At 43.7% G+C, this 21,189-nt stretch overlaps 1 protein-coding gene across 1 annotated transcript in view; it reads left to right on the top strand.

Annotated features, from left to right (window-relative positions):
- SYK (spleen associated tyrosine kinase) overlaps positions 1-13,864 on the top strand; it is a 99,345-nt gene extending 85,481 nt beyond the window's left edge. The window contains exons 12-14 of the mRNA XM_052644924.1: positions 8,917-9,057; positions 10,198-10,310; positions 13,792-13,864. Of these exons, the coding sequence (XP_052500884.1) occupies positions 8,917-9,057; positions 10,198-10,310; positions 13,792-13,864 (327 nt within the window). The remainder of the gene's footprint in view (positions 1-8,916; positions 9,058-10,197; positions 10,311-13,791) is intronic.
- Positions 13,865-21,189: the final 7,325 nt, after the last annotated feature.

The raw sequence follows: 21,189 nt of genomic DNA, 5'->3' as shown, positions 1-21,189 counted from the left end.
TGTCCAACAGTCTCAGAAATAGATGACATACCCTGATGATCTAACTAGTGAATGGCAGGGTGAGAGTTGTGGACTTTCCCTGAGTGCCACACCACAAAGTGGCTGGAGAAGACACCTAAGTGACCACATACACCCACTCATGCTTTCTCTGAGTGGGTATGACAGATGGTGATGGATAGCAGATCTCAGTCAGCGAAGGGTCAGCACAAAGGCTGAGCAACAGAAGCAGAGCTCCCATCACAGCTCCTCACTCCATTCTTCATAGACAAGCTGGCCCCAGAGAAGCCACTTCAGAAATGAGCCAGAATGTGTGAAGCATCAAATGATCCTTTTGATGGGACTGCTAGGAGATGGAGCAAAAGAAAGAATGGCCTTCAAATAATAACCACACATACACACCAGAAAAAAAAATAGATTTTAAAGTTAGAGACACTTTGGAACATGCACTTCATGATAAGTAGGAAGAAAGAAATACAGACTATCTAAAGCAAGGGCTTAGAGAGGAGACAGAGAAGTTGAGATAACAAATGGTCCCAAAACTTGTTGCATTAAAACAACACCAAGCACTTACTTACTCACAGTTCTGCGGTGTGGGCAGGGCTTGGTGGAAATGGTGCATCTCTGCTCCATACAGTGTCATGGGGGTGGTTCCAAGCGGTCCAGCTCACTCATACCACTAATGATTCATTTGACATGGCCATGATCTGGGACTTTCACTGGTCTGTATCCATTTAACAATAACTTATCTACATGTGGCCTCTCCATGTACCCCGGACTTCCTCACAGCATGGCGACTGGGTCCTGAGACCAAGTTACTCAAGAGGCAGGAAGTAGAGATTGTCACACTCCTAACTTCAGGGCCTAGGAACTGGCTTACAGTCTTGTCCACTTATTCTGCTGGTCAGAGCAACCCCAAATCACCCATATTCAAGGCAGAAGGAAGGAATATCAAAGAACATGAGGGTCAATTTTTTCAACTGCCACAGATATTAAACAGCATATTTTGAAAAGGGAACAAGCAGATCTCTAAAAATCTATAAAGAAGGGAAGAAAATATAGAAGACAGTGTCGAAATAAAAGGCAAAGGATCAGGAACAAGACAGTGGGGTAGGAGATCCAGATTCTGTCCTCCAAAAATGATCAATGGTCAGATAGCTATCCATGAATAAAACAGCTTTGAGAGAACTCTTGTTCATTCACTCAGTTATGTCTGACTCTTTGCAACTCCATGGACTACAGCACACCAGGCTTTCCTGTCCTTCACTATCTCACAGAGCTCCAGAGAGAACTCTGGAGTCCACTTAAAAAGCTTTAGCAACACAGCAGAATGAAAACCATGAGAATAACTGCACTAAAAGGAAAGAACACTAACTTCATTTTTCCTGCATCATCCCATCCGTCAGGTCCGTACCACTCAGTGCCAGGCGAGAACGCAGCTAGAAAGAGTTCTCTTCACCAGGAAAGGAAAGCCTCAAGAATTCCAGACCCCTATCTGTGCTTCAAGAGCCCCCGACCCCTTCGTCCTCTCCTCAGGGACCCCAGACTTCTTATCAACCTGCCTAGGAATTGATTCTCTCAGGACTTCCCCGGGAGTCCAGTGGCTAATAATCCACCTTCCAATACCGGGAACATGGGTTCAATCCCTGGTCAGAGAACTAAGATCCCTCATACTTCAGGGTAGCTAAGCCTATGCACCACAGCTTGCACACCACAACAAAGGCTCAACACAACCAAAACACTGTTTTAAAGAAAGGAATGAGGAAAGCCTATGGGACTCACGGGACACCATAAAGTGAAAAGAGTTTTGTATTATTGAAGTCCAAGAAGAGAGAATGAAAGGGGCAGAAAGCTTGTTTTAGGAATAATGACTGAGACTTCCCAAATCTGAGATGTGGGCATCCAAGTTCATGAAGCTCATAGGTCCCAGATAAATTCAGTTGAAATAGATCTTCTCCAAGACACACAATAATAAAACTGTCAAAAATCAGAAAAAGAATCGTAAAAGCAGCAAGAGAAAAAAAATTTTGTCACTTGCAAGGGAGCTCCCCCTAAGGCTACCAACAGATTTCTCAGCACACATCTGTAAGCCAGAAGAGAGTGGAATGATACAGTCAATGTACTGAAAGAAAAAAAAAAAGCCAACCAAGAATACTATATATCCCAAAGAACGCTTTATGTCCTTCAGAAATGAAGATGTGATAAAGACTTTCCCAGCCAAAAAAGCTGGGGGAATATATTACCACTAGACCTATGTTATAATAAATTCTGAATTCTTCAAGCTAAAATAAAAAGAAGCTAGTTAATAACATTAAAAATATGAAAATATAAAGCATATTGATAAAGGTAAGTATATAATCAAATTTAGCATTCCCCATTACTATAATATGGTGTTGTGTTAATCACTTATGCTGGCATAAGGGCTAAAGGACAAAAATATTAAAAATAGCTATGGCTACAATAATTTATTAATGGATATAAGATATAAAAAGACTTTAATTGTGATATCAAAAACATAGCATATATGAGGAAGAGTGAAAGGGTAAGAGTATTTTCATACAATCAAAGTTAAGTTGTTATCACCTTAAAATAGATTTATATTTGTAAGATATTTATGTAAGCCTTAGGGTAATCACAAGGAAAAAACTTGCAGTAGATGTACAAAAGATAGAGCAAAAGAAACTAAGTATACCACTATGGAAAATCATCAAATCACAAAGGGAGACAAGAGAGGAAGAAATGAACAAAGGAAATCTAAAATATCCAGAAAACAATAATATGATATTAGTAAATCTTTACCCATGAATAACATTAATAATTACTGTAATTGTAAATGGATTAAATCTGTCAATCAAAAACCATAGAGTGACTAAAAGGGCAAAAAAAAAAAAAAAAAAAAGACCCAGCTAATATGCTGCCTACAAGAGACTCATTTCAACTTTAAGGACACACAAAATCTCCAAGTGAAGAGATGGAAAAATATATACCTTACAAATGGAAACCAAAAAGTAGCAAATGTACCTAGGTTTATATCATACAAAATAGACTTCAATCTAAAAACCTTAGCCAGAGACAAAGGAGGTCAGTCATCATATAATGATAAAGGGGTCAATTCATAAAGAAGATATAATAATTGTAAATATACATGCCCCAACATTGGAGAACCTAAATATATTAAGAAAATGCTAACATATATGAAGGGAGAAATAGATAACAATATAATAATTGTGGGAGCTTTCAATGCCCCACTTTTAACAATAGATAGGTCATACAAACAGAAAGTCAGTAAGGAAACATTGGACTTGACCTATACTTTAGACCAAATCGACCTAACAGAATTCATAAGAGAATTCTATCAAACATATCAAGAAGAATTAATGCCCAAAATAGAAGAGGAGGAAATACTCTCAAATTCATTTTACACGGCCAATGTTATCCTGATACCAAAGCCAGATACAAGAAAAGAAAACTATAGACCAATATCCCTGATGAACTTAGATGCAAAAATTCTCAACAAAATACTAGCAAATTTAGCAACACGTTACAAAGATCACACATCATGGTCAAGTGGGATTTATTTTTGAATGCAAGGCTAGTCCAATATATGCAAATCAGTAAATGTGATACCCCGTATTAATAGAATGAAAGATAAAAATCATATGGTCATCTCATTAGATGCATAAAAGGCATTTGACAGAATCCACATCATTTCATGATAAACAGTCTCATAAAGGTTGGTATAAAAGGAACATACCTCAACACAATAAAGGGCATGTATGCAAGCCCACCACTGATGTCAAACTCGGTGGAGAATGGTTGAAAGCTTTTTATCTAAGATCAGGAATAAGATGAGTGCTTATTAAACAGTACTGGAAGTCCTAGCAAGAGCAATTAGGGGAAAAAAGGGCTTATGTATCAAAGTTACCTCAAGTTAAAAAAAGAAATAAAAGACATCCATACCTGAAAGGTAGAATAAAGTTGTCTTCATTTACAGATGACATAATCTTATACAGTTGACCCTTGAACAACACAGATTTGGATTGTGCAGGTCTGCTTACACATGGATTTCTTTCACTAAGTATGTACTATAGCACTACATATTTCACTATTGGTTGAATCCATAGATGCAGAACCATGAAGATGGAGAGCCAACTGTAAGGTTATACATGGATTTTTGAGTATATGAAGTGTTGGCACCCTGAACCTCCACACTGTTTAACCCCCACATTGTATATAGAAAACCCAAAGACTGCATCAAAAAGCTGTGAAAACAAGTAAACAAATTCAGTAAAATAGCAAAACACAAAATCAACATACAAAAATCAATTGCATGTCTATACACTAACAGTGAACTATCTGAAAAAGACATGAAGGAAAAACTTTCATTTACAATTGCATAATAATAGATATTTAGGAATAAATTTAGCCAAGAAAGTTAAAAGATCTGCAGACTGAAAATAAGACATTGATGAAAAATTGAAGAATACACAAATAAATGGAAAGATATCCTGTGTTCGTGGATACAAAGAGTTAATATTGTTAAAATTACCATACTACACAAAGCCATCCTCAGATTCAATACAAATCCCTACAAGAATTCCATTTTTCACAAAAACAGAAGAAATAATCCTAAAACTCATATGGAACCCCCAAAGACCCTGAATAGGCAAAGCAATCCTCCAAAATAATGAAGCTGGATGCATTATGCTTCCTGACTTCAAACTATACTATGAAACTATAGAAAACAAAACAGTGCGGTACTGACATAAAAACAAACATGAAAACCAATAGAACAGAAGCAAGAGCCCATAAATCTATGCATATATAGTCAAGTAATATTTGATAAGGGAGTCAAGGATATCCAGCGGGGAAAAATACTCTTCAAAAACTGGATGTTCACATTCAAAAGAATGAAATTGGACTCCTGGACTATAACACTCACAAAAACTAACTCAAAGTGGATTAATGAGTTTAAATGTAAGACTTGAAACTATAAAACTCCTAGAAGAAAACATATGGAAAAAGCTCCTCAGCATTGGTCTTGGCAATGATTCTTTTTGGCTATGACATCCAAAGTACAAGCAACAAAAGCAGAAAGCAGCAAGCAGGACTACATCAAACTAAAAAGTTTTCTGTATAGCAAAAGAAACAATCAACAGAATTAAAGGTCAGCCTAGAGAATGAGAGAAAATATCTGAAAAACTATCTATCTGATAATTGGTAATTATCAAAAATATATAAGGAACTCATACAACTCAATACAACTCAGTAGCAAAAAATCCAAATAATCCGATTTTTAAATAGGCAAAGGACCAGAATGGAAAGATTCTATTTTTCCTATATTTCTATAATAAAAGAAGACATACAAATAGCCAACAAGTATGTGTAAGGGTATTCAACATCACTAAGCAACAGAGAAATGCAAATCAGAACCACCATATGTCTCCTCATACCTGTTAAAATGGCTGTCACCAAAAAGATAAGAGATAGATAATGTTATTGAGGATGTGGAGAAAGAGGAACCCTTGTGCACTATTGGTAAGAATATAAATTTGGACAGTCACTATGGAAAGCAATGCAGAGTTTCCTCAAAAAATAAAAACGGAACTACTGTTATCATTCAGCAGTCCCACTTCCAAGTATATATTCAAGACAATGAAATCACTATCTGGTAAAGATAGCTCTCATGTTCATTGCGGCATTATTCACAATGGCCAAGACATGGGAACAATCTAATATCCATCAATAGATGAATGGATAAAGAAAATGTGATGTGTATGTGAGTGTGTCCATGTGTGTGTATGTGTGTGTTGGCTTAAAACTATAGACAAATACATGGGGAATATCCAGCCATAGAAAAGGAGGAAATCCTGCCATTTGAAACATCAATGTCCCTTGGGGGCTTTCCTAGTAGCTCAGCTGGTAAAGAATCCACCTGCAATGCAGGAGACTCTGGTTTAATTCCTGGGTTGGGAAGATCCCCTGGAGAAGGGATAGGCTACCCAGTCCAGTATTCTTGGGCTTCCCTGGTGGCTCAGATGGTAAAAAATCTATCTGCAATGAACCCAGGGAGACCTGAGTTCAATCCCTGGGTTGGGAAGATCTCCTGGAGGAGGGCATGGCAACCCACTCCAGTATCCTTGCCTGGAGAATACTCATGGCCAGAGGAGCCTAACTAGCTAAAGTCCATGGAGTCGCAAAGAGTCAGACACACCCGAGCGGCTAAGCACAGCAGAGCACAGCACACAGACATACCTTGAGGACATTACGCTAAGTGAAACAAGTCAGCGCAAGATAAATACTATATGACCTCACTTACATGGTAGAATCTAAAAAACGCTGAAGTCATAGAAACAGAGAGTAGATTGTGGTTGCCAGGAGCTGGGAGGTGGGGGAAATGAGAAGATGTTGGTCAAAGGGCACAAACTTCTAGTTATAAAATCAATTCTGGGGCTCTAACCTACAGTATGGAGCCCAGAGTTAAGAGTACTACATTGGGTGTGCTCATACTCAGTTGTGTCCAACTCTTTGTGACCCCATGGACTGTAGCCCACCAGGCTCCTCTGTCCATGGGGTTCTCTAGCCAAGACTACTGGAATGGGTTGCCATTTCCTTCAGGGGATCTTCCTGACCCCGGAATAGGACCCACATCACCTGGGTCTCCTGCATTGGCAGCTGGATTCTTTACTATTAAGCCATCTGGGAAGTCCACCGCATTGTAAGCTTGGAAGTTACTAAGAAAGTAGATCTTAAACGTTCTCACCATTTCAACAACAAATAATATGGTAATCTTGTCAAGTGAAGGGTGTGTTAACTAATCTTATTGTTGTAAATATTTTGCAGTATATACACGTCTCAGTCATCAAACTGTATCCAAAAAAAGCCATGTTAGAAGCAGCCAAAAGAAACTGAACACACGTGAAAAGATGGGAATGTGATGAATTTCTTTAAGAAAACAAAGTGAAATGAAAAACTTTAAAAAGTTAAGAAAGATTAAAGAGAGATGATAGTGGCCGAAGCAAATTAGCTGGGCTCCTGGAGAACTGTGCATGGCAGGATGGACTTGGGCAGCACCAGGACCGTAAACACAGATGCCCTTTGATCCAGCAACTCCTTACAAGTACTCCGCACACAGGGCAAATACACACTGTCAGTAATGTTCACTCTAGCATGATGTGTAAGAGTGAAAATCGGGAAAAAAACTTAATGACCTCTCAGCAGGAGGCTGGCTAGATGAATCATAGCAGATTTATGGAAAGCATGCAATTAACTCTTCTAAAAGTGACTTCCTTTGCAAGTGCTGACAGAAATATATCTATGACACATGGCTAAGTAGAAAAATTAAAAAGTAAAGTGTAAAAGTATATGCCTGTAGCTTGATTACCTCTCAAAAAAAGCATGTATTACTTATTTATACTCGTATATAGATTTTTCTGGAAGGACTCAAGAAAAATAATCAAACGTGCTGTCTCTGTTGATGAGGACTTGGAGTTTGTAGTGGAAAGAGACTCACTTTCCCTCATATTTAGGATTTGTCAAAGTTTTATCTTAAAATTCAGAATAAACTTGAAATAACATACATGACTAGCTTGTTCAAAAAAATCTGAAATCAAAATCTAAAAATAATACATAAAATGAATGAGACAGAAGTATAAGCAATGTGCCATTTAAAGAAGTGTGCTGGCAGCTATGATCTCAGATTAAAATCCCTGAGCTGTCCCCCTCTGGCCACCATAGGGCAGCTGGCCTCCCTCTGTCCACCCAAGAGATGCCACCAGGGTTATAGTGACTTCCAGGGGAGGTAGTAAGACTTATCCATGTCACACTGAACCTAATGTCCCTCAGAATGGGTTTTTCTGGGCAAAATTTTGATCTTTTTTCCACCACTTGCTTTTTTAAATTAGAAAGTTTGCAACTTTGTTTTAAATGATACTAGGAAACCATCTCCCCCAAAATAATCAGGGCTGACTTAAAACTATGGACAAATGTACAATAATAGCTAAATATATTGTAAACAGCCCAGTATTTTTTGAAACAAAACCATTAAGTAATACTCAGGCCTGACTTTTGTATTGTCATGCCAAACTCCAAGAAGTTGTGAGCAACCAAAGAGGTAAGAGAAAGAGACTTAGCGGATACAAAAACTTCAGTCCGAATCTTAAACATGCATATTTAAATCTTAAAAATTTAAGATTTAATCATATTTTAAGATTCAGACAATATATATACATAGGCATTTTGTGAGTCGTGATTTTATTGATATTTAAAGTTGCAGTAAATATATACATAATGTCTGGGGGAAGAAATGGCAACCTACTTCAGTATCCTTGCCTGGAGAATCCCATGGACAGAGAAGCCAGGCAGGCTACAGTCCAAGGGGTACAAAGACTCGGACACAACTGAAGCAACTTAGCACGAGATACATAACATAAATTTTACCATCTTAACCATTTCAAGAGTACAGTTCAGTAATGTTCATTCACGTTGCTCACAACTAGTCTCCAGAATTCTTTTCATCTTCCCAAACTGAAACTCTGTACCCATTAAACAGCTGCTCTCCATCTCTTCCCTCCTCTGGCCCCAGGCAACAGTTATTCTCTTTGCTGTCTCTGTGACTCCACAGAGGTCTCAGTTGTGTGGAATCGTATATTAGTCCTTTAGTGACTTGACCAGCTTAATTTCACTGAGCATAATAAAAGGCAACTGCATGGTTCATCTGTGTTATGCATCTATCAGAACCCCCTTCCTTCTTAAATGTGCATCCACTATGTCAATATACCCATTCTGTGTATCTGTTTATTTGTCAATGGACACTTGGGGAGCTCACACCTTTGGTTGTTGTGAATAGTGCTGCTATGAACAGACATGGTGTCCATCATTTTATCCTTAATGGAACATCTCCATTTGCCTGGTTTTCAGGCCCAGACCCATGGAAAGTGGCCTGTGAAGTGGTACGCTCCGGAATGCATCAACTACTACAAGTTCTCCAGCAAAAGTGATGTTTGGAGCTTCGGAGTGTTAATGTGGGAAGCGTTTTCCTATGGGCAGAAGCCGTATCGGGTGAGTTACTTGTGCTTCATTTCCTAATTATCAGGCCATCAGAACAGATAAGCACCAGATTATCTTTACAGGACCCTGAAAAACTTCAAATTTAGTCACCCTTCCTGAGTCTGTATCTTTTGAGAGTGCAGAGTTAATGTGATCTCAGTTTATTCTAAACTGAAAGAAATATTTGAAACTATCTGAACAATATGTGGTTTTTTTTTCATTGTGTATTATACACATAAATATGCATTCATATGTCAACAAAAATTCCATTAACTATCGAGTTCAGAAGGAAAAAAGGGGATTTTATTTGAGCCAAACTGAGGCTCATAACCCAGGAAGCAAATTCTTAGAAGGCATTGAGAGTTATTCCACTTGTTAAAAGTCGAAGGCACAGTCTTAGAGACAAGATCTTTTGAGACAAAAGATTATACATCAAAATGACATACTCGTTCACTAAGGATACACAGTCCAGGTAAGCATGTACAGAGGGAGCAGCAAGCCAGCACGACCCCCTCAGAGCGAAGAAAGAGCACTATTTTTTAAAGAAGTGACATTGCCAGTGTCAGAAGAGAGAAAGAAAATTGATCTCTGTGGTCAAGCAGGTACTCCTGTCTTTGAGGAGCTCGGGTTAATGTGTAGTGCAGATACATGCTGCCCATTAGTGACGAAGAGAGGAGGTCAAAACACACAGAGAGGATTTTATATTTAATTTTTTTGTCCTGCCTTAAAATACAAATTTTACTTAAACATTTACCCAAATCGACATTCATTAGAGTTGAAATAAAAATAATGGCTACTCTCATTTGCAAATGTGCAGTCCAGTAATCTTCTCTAAGATTTTTTTCACATCAAAATATATATACAGAAAAGTGCACAAATCCTAGGCTACAGCTTGATGGAATTTCATAACTGGGACCTGCCCATAAAGCCAGCCCCTCAAAGCAGAAACAGAAGCTCCCTTTTCCCCCTACATGCACAAGACTTACCCCAAGGGTCACCCCACCTGATTCCTGGCATCATAGGTTAGGTGCTTCTGTTTCTTGCACTTTCTATAATTGAAGTCACACAGTATCTACTCTTTCGTCTCCTTTCAGGGATGGGTTCTATTTGTTTTGTTTTGCTGAATGCTGTGCTTGGTTTTGCATGGTTTAGGGAATGAAAGGCAGTGAAGTTTCTGCTATGCTGGAGAAAGGAGAGAGGATGGGGTGCCCACCAGGGTGTCCGAGAGAGATGTACGAGCTGATGACCCTGTGCTGGACTTATGAGTGAGTACCTAGCCCTTCCTGCCATGTAGCCCAGTCCTCTGGAGGCAGATGGAATTGCCAGGCACTAATAAGGAGCATAAATGCCATCTTTTCATGAATCAGGGATCGGCTCCCTTCTAAACAAACAATCGGGGACAGGTCTTGCTTCCTGGACCGTACACTTCTGTTCTTTAGTCTAAAGAGTATAAATTACTCTAATTCCAGGTATGAAAATTTAAATGTAGATGATATCAGTCAGGGTTAAGGGGTGTTCAAAATAAAAAACAAATGTTCTTAAGTGTCTGGTCTGGGGATGCATGCCATGTTTGGTAAGAGAAGATGATGGAAGTACTTTGCAGAGAGATGTCATACTGTCCTAATTCCTGATCACCCTTCAGCCTGAAGCATGATCACGGATGGATTGGCTCAGGTTGCACTCCCCAAAAGTGACTCAGAACTTGAAACAGTGGCCCTAGAGTCGGCCCCAGTGGGCTGCCAGGTAGAGCACATTTGACATTGTAGGCAGGTGATATGCAGGGGAGCTCAGCTGACAAAGGAAATGCATTGCCCCCGAGAATAAGGGACATGGCCTTTGACCTTGCCTGGGTTTGGCTGCCTGGATGTGTATTGTGGAGAAACCCAGGGCCAGGGTCTCCGTCCCTCTGACACTAAAGTGTGCTGCAGAACCCTTGTAGCTTGGAAAAGATGCAGGTCTGTAATCAAGAGGAACTCATATATCTGCCAATAGATTTAATATTTTGAGGATCAGGTTTCTTCTCAGGTATGACATCTGATGCTGTAGAAGCATCTCCAAGATGATAGATATTCTAAGTGCTTTCAGATGCAACCTGGAATTCTGCAACATCCCAGGAAGCATCATCTGTGACTGTAGCTGGGAATGGAAGTTAAGAATCTCTTTATTATCTAAAAGTGACCCAGGGTGAGCCAAGGGAAAGAGCAACTTTCCTCATGCTGCTGTGGCTGCTAAGTCGCTTCAGTCGTGTTCGACTCTGTGCGATCCCATAGACGGCAGCCCACCAGGGTCCCCCGTCCCTGGGATTCTCCAGGCGAGAACACTGGAGTGGGTTGCCATTTCCTTCTCCAATGCATGAAAGTGAAAAGTGAAAGTGAAGTCGCTCAGTCATGTCCGACTTCGCGACCCCATGGACTGCAGCCTACCAGGCTCCTCCGTCCGTGGGATTTTCCAGCCAAGAGTACTGGAGTGGGGTGCCGTTGCCTTTTCCAACTTTCCTCATGGAAGTTAACAATTCTGGGCTGGGCGAACAGGAAACAAATTAACTAAGCACTTAAACACATGATTACATATTGTGATGGTGCCATAGAGCAAACCACAGGGATCTTTGAGTGAGAGTAGAGAATTTCAATCCCTGGGTGGGGAAGACCCCCTGGAGGAGGAAACAGCAACCCACTCCAATATTCTTGCCTGGAGAATTTCATTGACAGAGGAGCCTGGAGGGTTACAGGCACACAGGGTTGGACACTACTCCAACTGGTAGTAGTCGGACCCTCCTACCATAGAGTCGCAAAGAGTCGGACTCTACTAAGCAACTGAGTACAGTACAGCACACGCACAGAGAATTTGCGAGGGGTGGGGATTTTACTTCCATTGACAAGTCCATATTGGCCTCTTTTAGGAAGGGGTGTTCCAACTGAGAACTGCAGGGTGAGGAACTTGAGTGCAGGAAATGAGAAGGAGGCTGCAGGGCACCAGGTTCAGAGCAGCAAAAGCACCCCAGACCCGGGTACACAGAAGTGGGCGGGACACCGTCAAGTACACAGGACCCTTGGCCACACTCCTCTGCAGAAGCTAAGAGTTTCCCTGGCTTCCTGGCAGCAGCCTGACCCATAATGTAAAGGAGAGATTCTATGGGAAACCTGACCAGGCGTCTTTGCTGAGGGTCCTTCTATATTCCTATTTCCCCATACTAGTTCGCTTGTCACATAAAGGGATCCCTGGAGAAAGGATAGGCTACCCACTCCAGTATTCATGGGCTTCCCTGGTGGCTCAGACGGTAAAGAATCTGCCTGCAATGCAGGAGACCTGGGTTTGATCCCTGAGTCAGGAATATCCCCTGGAGGAGGAAATAGCAATCCACTCCAGTATTCCTGCCTGGAGAATCCTCATGGATAGAGGAGCCTGGCGAGCTACGGTCCATGGGGTCACAGAGTCGGACATGACTGAGCAACTAAGCATGGCACACAGTACAGTCTATTTGGTGGATGAAACCCTCACAGTAAGACTCTTAAGGGACTGTTTGTGTATTCGGTCAGAGAACACCCATTTGGCAAAGATGATGAGGTTGTGCTCTTTAGTTGTAGAAGCTTAGTAGCAGGAGGGAAGGTTTCCCTCTGTGTGGACACATTTCCACTTGCGGTTCTGCATCCCAGGCTTGGCCATCACTTCCACTCCTGCACACACCTTGGTGGCTGGAGACACATCTTGGTGGCTGGAGGAAGCTTTTGTCTCTAACCATGACCGCAGATGACATACTTCAAGCAGCTTTATTGCTTGCTCTTGAAAACCATGAGTGCAAATGAAAACCATAAATGCAACCATTTATTTTGGTGCCATTTGCTAGAACAGCCCATTTTGGTTCTGTCGCAACCACTGCACAGTGAGTGAGTGATTTTTTGTCCCCATGTGTGGTGCCTGGCTATTCTCTCATACCTAGGCTGAACCATGTGAAATTGCAGCTGCCGTTGGTCAAAAAGGTTGAATGTGGACAGTGTATGCAGTTTAACCTCAAGTTCTGTGTCACTTACTGGGTGATTTTACCCACTTGCAATATTGCCAAAAATCTTGCAAAATAAAATAACTTCCAAACAAGGACATATTCTCAGAGTTTTAAGAAATACTTGCTTTCAGCTGATCCTGTTCAGTATGCCCATGTTAGATGAAACAGAGATGCCTATAGATGTTTGTTTAGAGGTTGCAGATTGTTAAAGACTTTTACCCGTGGTTTGCATACACCATTGCCTCAACTGCTAACAGTGACAAAAGTAAGACTTTGCCGCATTAAGGTGTGTAATAGCAGCATGTTTTCAGAAAATCTAGAGCCATCTACTCGGGCACAACCTTAAATTGTGTCCCCATTTTTTTCTTAAAAAGATTAGGAGCTAAGTGTTTATCGACAGCACGTTGATCAACTAAGTATTTTCAGACACATTCTGTTTTGCTAGATCATAAATAGACCGTCTCTGAAAGTGGGGTTTATAGATCTAAAAGTGGGGTTTAAAGTCACCTGGGTACCCTGTTGTATGCAGGTTGGTTCTGTGGGTCTGGGATGGGCCTGACACTGTGTTCCCCAAAGGCTTCTGGTTGTCCTGAGCCCAGAGCAGAGGTGTGCTGTGACCATGGGTTCCTGAGAAAGCCAGCAGAGGGCGCTGTCACTCCACTCGCACTTGGCCTGCAAAGGCCCCAGCTGTGATCAGCGCTTTTTCTCTAGCATTGATAACAGTAATGCCTCTCTTCCCTTTGCAGCGTGGAGAACAGGCCTGGATTCGTAGCTGTGGAACTGCGGCTGCGCAATTACTACTACGACGTGGTTAACTAAAGGCTCCCACGCCGTCTTTCAGCAGATGAGCGGCGCGGGAAGACTTCTCTAGTGCGTTGATTTTGAGCCTTCATCTCCCTCCCTCTGCCCACTGGGAGAGACAGCTCATGCGGACTGCGTCTGTGACTGTGGTTCCCCCAAGGCCTGTCCTGGAACACACCCTGCACAAAGTAAACCCGCCCCAGAGGAGCGGTGGGAAGACAGACAGACAGCAGGACTAAGGAGCCTATGGATTCGTGCGTGTTTCTTGTCCATGTGGCACGTTGTTTGCAGAATTTGTTTGCAAACTCCTTTCTCATTTTCCAGTTTTCAGGCTCCTGGGTTGCATTTGAACACCCAGCATCACCATGGCGTGCTCAGCCCTCTTGCCCACCTTGGCTGCAATTTCTGGAGGATGCCTTTGGCTTGTGACACCTGCCAGGGAGGGAAAGGAGAGGAGAAGGGGTTTGATTTGCTTCTAGAACATGGCTCTGACAGGTCCTGAGACCGAGCCCTGCCACTGAGAAACTTTCCCCAATAAAAGTGCTTTGAGGCTTAAAAACAAACAAACAAATCAGGCTGCATCCGTGCAGTCTCTAAGCCTGTAGCCCAGTTCAGGGAAAAGAGAAAGTTTGGATCCTGCTTTTGCTCTGTGTGTTCTGAGGCAGAAAGTTCAGGTCTACATGGAAAATGGGGCCTGTTAGTATGAATTGGCTAGGCCTACTCTCCCCACAACAGCCTCTCTCCTTCAGACTCTCTGAAGGCTGTACTTGACTGAAGACTAATAAAGAAGGTTTTTTGTGAAGATCCAGTAGGGGAGAAGGTGCCCATCATCTCAGGTCTGACCAAGGACAAGCAGCAGGGTGCTGCGGGCTGCTGTCTGCTTAGCCAAGCTTCCTCTGCTGCAGCTGGATATATTCATGGTAAGGGACAACCTGTTGGCCAAGGCCATTTAAAGATAAGTTTCCGAGGCAAGTATTAATTCAAAATAAAGCCAAAGACCCTGCCCTGCCCACAAGTAGGCCTCACTGAGTATGATTTTGAGCTGAAGCTACGAAATCTTTTCTAGTCCCCTACTTCTTAGTTAATCCTGACTATTGTTTGATCATATGTAGGGCATCAGCTCATTGATATCAGGTTTGCTGTAGCCCTTGAAGGTAGGTGTTAATTGGCCATCCTTCTTAGTTAGGTCTGTCAAGACACATAAACTCAGAGCATCTCATCATCAGTTGCGTCTACATCCAGCTGATGGCCAGAGGAGGAGGCCCCCCTCCTGGCAGGGGAGCTGGGAACAGAGAAAAGCAGCAGTCAGCACCCCAGCTTAGCCAGGCAAAGACTTGAGTCCCCTGGTGGAACTTGTGTTAAGAAACTTTCAGAACCTACCCCTGCTTTTTGGAATCGTGCCCCCTCGTGGTTTATTCCCTGTGTTAAACAGAGGATCCCTGTGTGCTGAGCAGATACTCAGTGCACAGCACATTGAAATGATAAAGATTAGTGACTCCATCTCTGTGGTCAGGCTGTGTAGAGTTATCAGAGGAAGATCTGGATAAAGCGAGGATGGCATCTAAGAAAGAGGCCATCCATACACACTGCTGGACTCCCAGGGTCCTTCTTCAGCCCTAAAGTGTGTCTGTAGCTGAGGCCGCATGCATACAGGAATAAGGGGCGTGCATGTAGTGAGTGTGCAGAGCTCTTTCCTTCCTTCCGGTGGGATTGTCCGCTGCCTAGCATCTCCTCACCCCTCCCTGGAGTCAGGGGAGGAAGAACATCTAGAATGCTAGCGGGCAAGAGAAACCCAGCCTGGGAGGCAGCCAGCGCTTCCCCCTCCCACGCTGTCCTCTGCTTCACCCCCAGTGGAGAGAGACCTGAGTGTAGAATTCCCCCTGTGGCCAGTGTCCACGTCTTATCTAGGGAAAACTGTGTCCTGTGTTATGGATAACTCTCCTTTCCCCTAGGGGTCACAGAGGAAGGGACACAGGGAAAGGCAACCTTGTAGAAGAGGGATTTGTGATGTAAATGAGCAAAATTTGGAAGGTTAGGGCTTCCTCTGGGGCAACTGGCCTGGGCTGGGCTTCCACATGCATGCTGCCCTTCTGATGGTTCTAAGCGCGTCTTTACCCTGATCTGGGCTCACTCCATGTGCCTTCAGTTCCATGTGCCTTTCAGTCCACGTTTAACAGGAACAAAAGGACAGTATGATGGATACATTGCCCTGGCCAGCATCAGTTGTCTGATGATGCCACAAACACCTTGTTCCTCAGTGGGACCAAAAGTTTTTGTAACAGAAACATAATTCATTCTGTGGTTAAAATAATAAAAGCTTTTTGTTTGAACCTGTTCTTTCCCTGCAATTGCTGGTATCAGCCCTGCCTTTGCCACTGGATGGTGACGTCACATTTACCCCCAACCGATGACTGCAGAATCCCACCCGGGTTTTCACATGTTGGGCAGACTGCTGGATTGTCAGGCCTCCAGCCTCCCAAGGAGCACAGTTGACCAGTTAATCTGGTGTTGTATTCTCCATTCATTTCGGAAGAGCAATCTTTTGTCACTGGACTTTTTTTCAACTGTAATTTTTAATAAAACATTTAAATTAGCTTTGTGATGAGTTGCATGGATGTAATTAAAATATGATAGGTGTGCTCAGTCACTCAGTCATGTCCGACTCTTTGTGACCCAGGGACTGTATCCCGCCAGGCTTCTCTGTCAGTGGGATTCCCCAGGCAAGAATACTGGAGTGGATTGCCATTTCCTCCTCTAGGGGATCTTCCCAATCCAGGGGTCAAACCTGTGTCTCTTACACCTCCGGCATTGAACGGTGGGTTCTTTACCACTAGCACCACCTGGGAAGCCCAAAATAGGATAGGTATACTGTCAAATACATTCTGTCAAACAGCATGTCCAGTGTGCAGTGTGTTTAAAAACAATAAGTCCCCAGCCACGGTCTAAAATGGTAGATGTTTGCAGCTGGTGGAAATGGATCTGGAAGTTTCTGCCATGCACAGAAGGTAAAGGCCTATTGATGAGGGCCCTGAGCCACGGAGCTCCTCTGTTCACAGGCAGGGGTTTGCCCAGCAAGAGCCTTGCAGTTCACAGTGTACCCTAATGGGATGTGGGCCGACAAGACAGAAATCCCCAAAGGGGCCAGAGCAGGGCTGTGGGTTCGAACTTTTCCTTTCTCTGTACACAAAGCTTAGGGAGCACTGGAGGCGACAAGGAAAGAAAGCCAGAGCCCCCATTCCCTGTTTTAAAGGAGTTTAGACACACATGCATGGACATCACATAGACACATACCTTGCACGTAACATACCTCATAAACACACATGCCACACATATATACTGAACCTTATTGCAAACGACCACTTCATTGGAATTCAGCACAAGTGTAAGGCAGATGTCCTGCCGTGGGATATATAGTGGTGGCCCTGTCATCTTTCGTCTACCTGCTCTATGCCAGGGTCAAGTACCAGAGTCTCTCCTGGCTGCCAGCCTCCCTCCAGCTCCACTAGAATTTCCCCGGCTCCTGGCAGGCAGAGGTTTGAAAGAGACCTGGGTTGACTGGCCTCACTCTCCCTTGGTGGGCCCTGAGATCAGGACGGCCCCAGGACAGGAACAACACAGACCGCCAAACAGCCTCTTGGCGGGTTGCCCCCGAAGCAGAACGTAACAGGTGGTCTCCAGCACTAACCTTGGGGGAGTCATACAAACTCAGCCTCCTGATGTGCAAAAGTGCAGCTGAGGGTTACCCACTGACTGCCCTGGCACACCTAAATGCCAGGCGCAGAGGCGGGATGGGGGGGCGGGGCTACATATTCTAAAAATGCACCAGTCACCACAGCACCTGACCTGTGGGAATTCTGCAGGCCAGCAGGTGGCGCTGAGTGATGGCACAGGAAATGACTTCTTCAACCTCAGGGAGAGAGCAGAAAACTAGCAATCCCATTTGTGATCACTGTGAGGGAGCAGAACCCGAGCAATCACATGTTTGTGACCACTGGAAACGGTGACGTGAAGTGGCTTTACCACCAAACTGAGCTTGGGCTGAGAGAGATTTTAAGACCCGTGGCTTGACTTTCCAAAGGCAGGAAGGGACTTCAAAACCAGTTAATAAACACTTTCTCACTTCAAAAAAAGCACCTGTTAGACTTTGTCTGTCCCGAGCTGCATTTAGGATGAGAGTTGCTGGGGCCCAAGGGAAAGGGGTTGGCAGAGAACAGCCGCCTTCCTGTAAGCTGGGGTGACTTCTTGTCCACTCAGTAGTTCCATTGAAATTGTCTACTTGAGAAAGAGAAGGCATTTTCCCCATTGCGCCCACACAGGCCAAACTGAGGAGCCTGAGAAGTAACCCCCTTTGTGGAAAGTCCTGTGATTACTATAAAGAAACATACCCAGTGACCACCTAATACAAGGAAATGACAACTCCTCATGTGATCCTGAACAGCCCACCAATTTGTAGACACCTAAGCTCAGATGGTAAATGGTCTGTCTGCAATGCAGGAGACCTGGGTTCGATCCCTGTGTTGGAAAGATCCCCTGGAGAAGGAAATGGCAGCCCACTCCAGTATTCTTGCCTGGAAAATCCCATGGACAGCAGAGCCTGGTAAGCTACTGTCCAAGGGGTTGCAAAGAGTCAGACACAACTGAGCAACTTCATTTCATTCAAGACCAGGAGTGGCAGTGGCTCCCAGCTTCTGAAACATACAGCTGATTTTCAGAAAAATAAAAATAACTGAAAGAGCCAGAATAAGATCTTAATTCAGGACAAACGATGCTGGCATTTCCCACTTTAGGCAGTAATTGCTTCCTTCTGGACATTGGCTTGTGGCCTCAGGATGGACTTCACCCCCACCCTCAGGGAAAGCCAGTCCTCTTGAATCGTGACCTTTCTCAGGCATTGGAAGCCCAGCAAAGGCCAAGTGCACTCAAGCACCCAAGCCCTACCCCTTCTCCTTCTCCCTGCCATCACCCAAAGAGAAGCCCGATAAGCAGCTCACAAGTGTCTTCCCTCCAAATGTGAGTCTGGAGACAGAGCCGTGCTGTGCACCCAGCAGTTCCCTGGTGAAATAGCATGGCTGAGAGCATTTCCACATAAGAATCCCAGTGTCCCCTTAGCCCAAGGTTCAAGGAATAGTGCAGCAAAGACCTTTTCACACATTTTTTCTAGCTCATCATTTTTCTGACTTCTTTGACCATAGAGCCACCATTGTGCTCAAGACTACTAGCAAGATGGAGCTGGTGCTCCTCACAGTCTGGGAAACATCACAGTTAACACGCAGCAGGGAGGGGTCTCAACAGCAGATGCAGTGTGTTTGTGGGAAGGTGATTCTGTCCCTGAAATCAGCCAAGGGAGCTGTTGTCTAATTGTTAAGTCGTGTCCTACTCTTGTGTGATCCTATGAACTGTAGCCCCCTCGACGCCTCTGTCCATGGATTTCTCCAGGCAAGAATACTGGAGTGGGTTGCCATGACTTTCTCCAGGGAATCCTCCTGACCCAAGGACTGAACCCATGTCTACTGCATTGGCAGGCGGATTCTTCACCACTGACCACCAGGGAAGCTCAAGGAAGCAGTTACCATGTATTTATTGCTGAAAAACTAGCCCCATCCTGTTCTCAAATGTGGGTTATTTACACACCATATTCTCTCTCTCTCTCATTCACACACACACAATGCCAGGACACATATAATCACTCTTTCCTTCGAAGAAAAAGAAATCAAACGATGGCATTTTCATACAGAAGGAGGGCACAGGGCATATAACTTGATGTTTCGTCCCATAGGACTCTTTTTAAGGCCACTTATTATTTTTTAGTTTTACAACATTAACCTACATTAAGAAATAATGTGGACTTTCCTAGCAGTCCAGGGATTAAGACTCCTCACTTGCACTGCAGGAGAAACAGGTTCAATCCCTGGTCAGGGAACTAAGATTCCACATGCCACACAGTGTGGCCATAAAATGAAAGAAAGAAAGAACATAGTCCCAGAGCCACTACCACCAAGTCCAGCAAGCATCCACCTGGATAGCCAGCACATCCTGAGCTGTGATTTGGCCCGTCTGAGCCTGTTTGAACTCATGATCTCACCAGCCTGGCACTGCCAGTCACCACCCTCCTATGGGATATTCGCTGACCAAGCGATGCTCTCAGCCCACATGCCACTCAACTGAAGCCATTTCCAGGAGCTATTTTTTCAGCGAGGCGTTATTTTACCAAAGCCATGAGTCATGAGACTTGATGCCTTTGCAATCTTTGAGGTCTTTGAATGACTCAGTTTTCCATGACGACCATTCAGCTGTGGAACAGTGAGTGGAAAATGAACATTGTTCACAAACAACTCTTCCTCATTCATAAAAGTAAAGAGCCAGTGTCTAGTTGCTGTTTATTCTCCGTGGCACACATGAAGTAATGACATCATGAATTTTCTATAAACCACCAAGGCTGTCAAAGCTGTTTGGAAGACGACGCTGTAAATACTCATGGTCTGTGAACAGCTGCTCGAGCCCCTTCTTCCCTGACATGGGGGCAGGGTAGAGGCGTCAGCCTCGTAGGCAGCGAGCAGGTAAGGAAAGTAAGGAAAGATCATTGATCAAGAAAACCATTTTGGTAAGGGGACTTGGGTCAGAAAGAAAATGATTTTCACCAGAGTAGGCGAGTTACCTGCATTCTCTGCGCAGGAAGTGGGTTTTTGATTCCGTGATGTACCCGGTGATGCTTAGGGAACATCAGGAGTGGCATCTCCTCTCATCCTGAAGGCACCCTGGAGAGCACGACCTCTGGGCACTGGATGTGTTCCCAGGGAGGCCTGGGAGCTTTCTGCCTGCCCAGGTGCCCAAGTGAGCAACCTTACATAGCGGTGTGCTGCCCCACAAGCACCCGCAAGAACTGAGGCACATGAGCTGCCCAATAAGCCCCCAGCCCACCACCTCACCCCTCCTCTTCTTGCTTCTGTCAACATTCAACCCTGAAGAAAAAAAACAGGATGCTTGATGAAGCCAAACCCACTTATCTCTACCTTTTACCTAAAGCGAGTGTGTACACGGTAGGAAAACCAGACAGAAAGGTGACCTAAATACACAGTCTGTACCAGGACATCAGAACCTGAGCAGACTCCACTCGGCTCAGAGATGAAACCAAGCTTCCGAGACAGACAGAACTGAGTGGAGGTGATCACTCCAAAGAAAAGGGCTGCCCGGCTAAAGCACAGCACAGCGCAGACAGCCATGGCAAATGATTTACTCTGCAATCAGAACATTTAGACATTTGTTCAGTCTGGAACATTCCTTCTCTTCAAGTCAGTATGATGTCCATTCCCGAATGTCCTGCAATGAGATTTTTCTGTATCTTT

Source organism: Budorcas taxicolor, chromosome 8 (assembly GCF_023091745.1).
Source record: "Budorcas taxicolor isolate Tak-1 chromosome 8, Takin1.1, whole genome shotgun sequence".
In the NCBI taxonomy this organism is placed as follows: domain Eukaryota; kingdom Metazoa; phylum Chordata; class Mammalia; order Artiodactyla; family Bovidae; genus Budorcas; species Budorcas taxicolor.
Note: the sequence above shows the minus strand (reverse complement) of the source record. Positions and strands in the feature narration are given on the sequence as shown.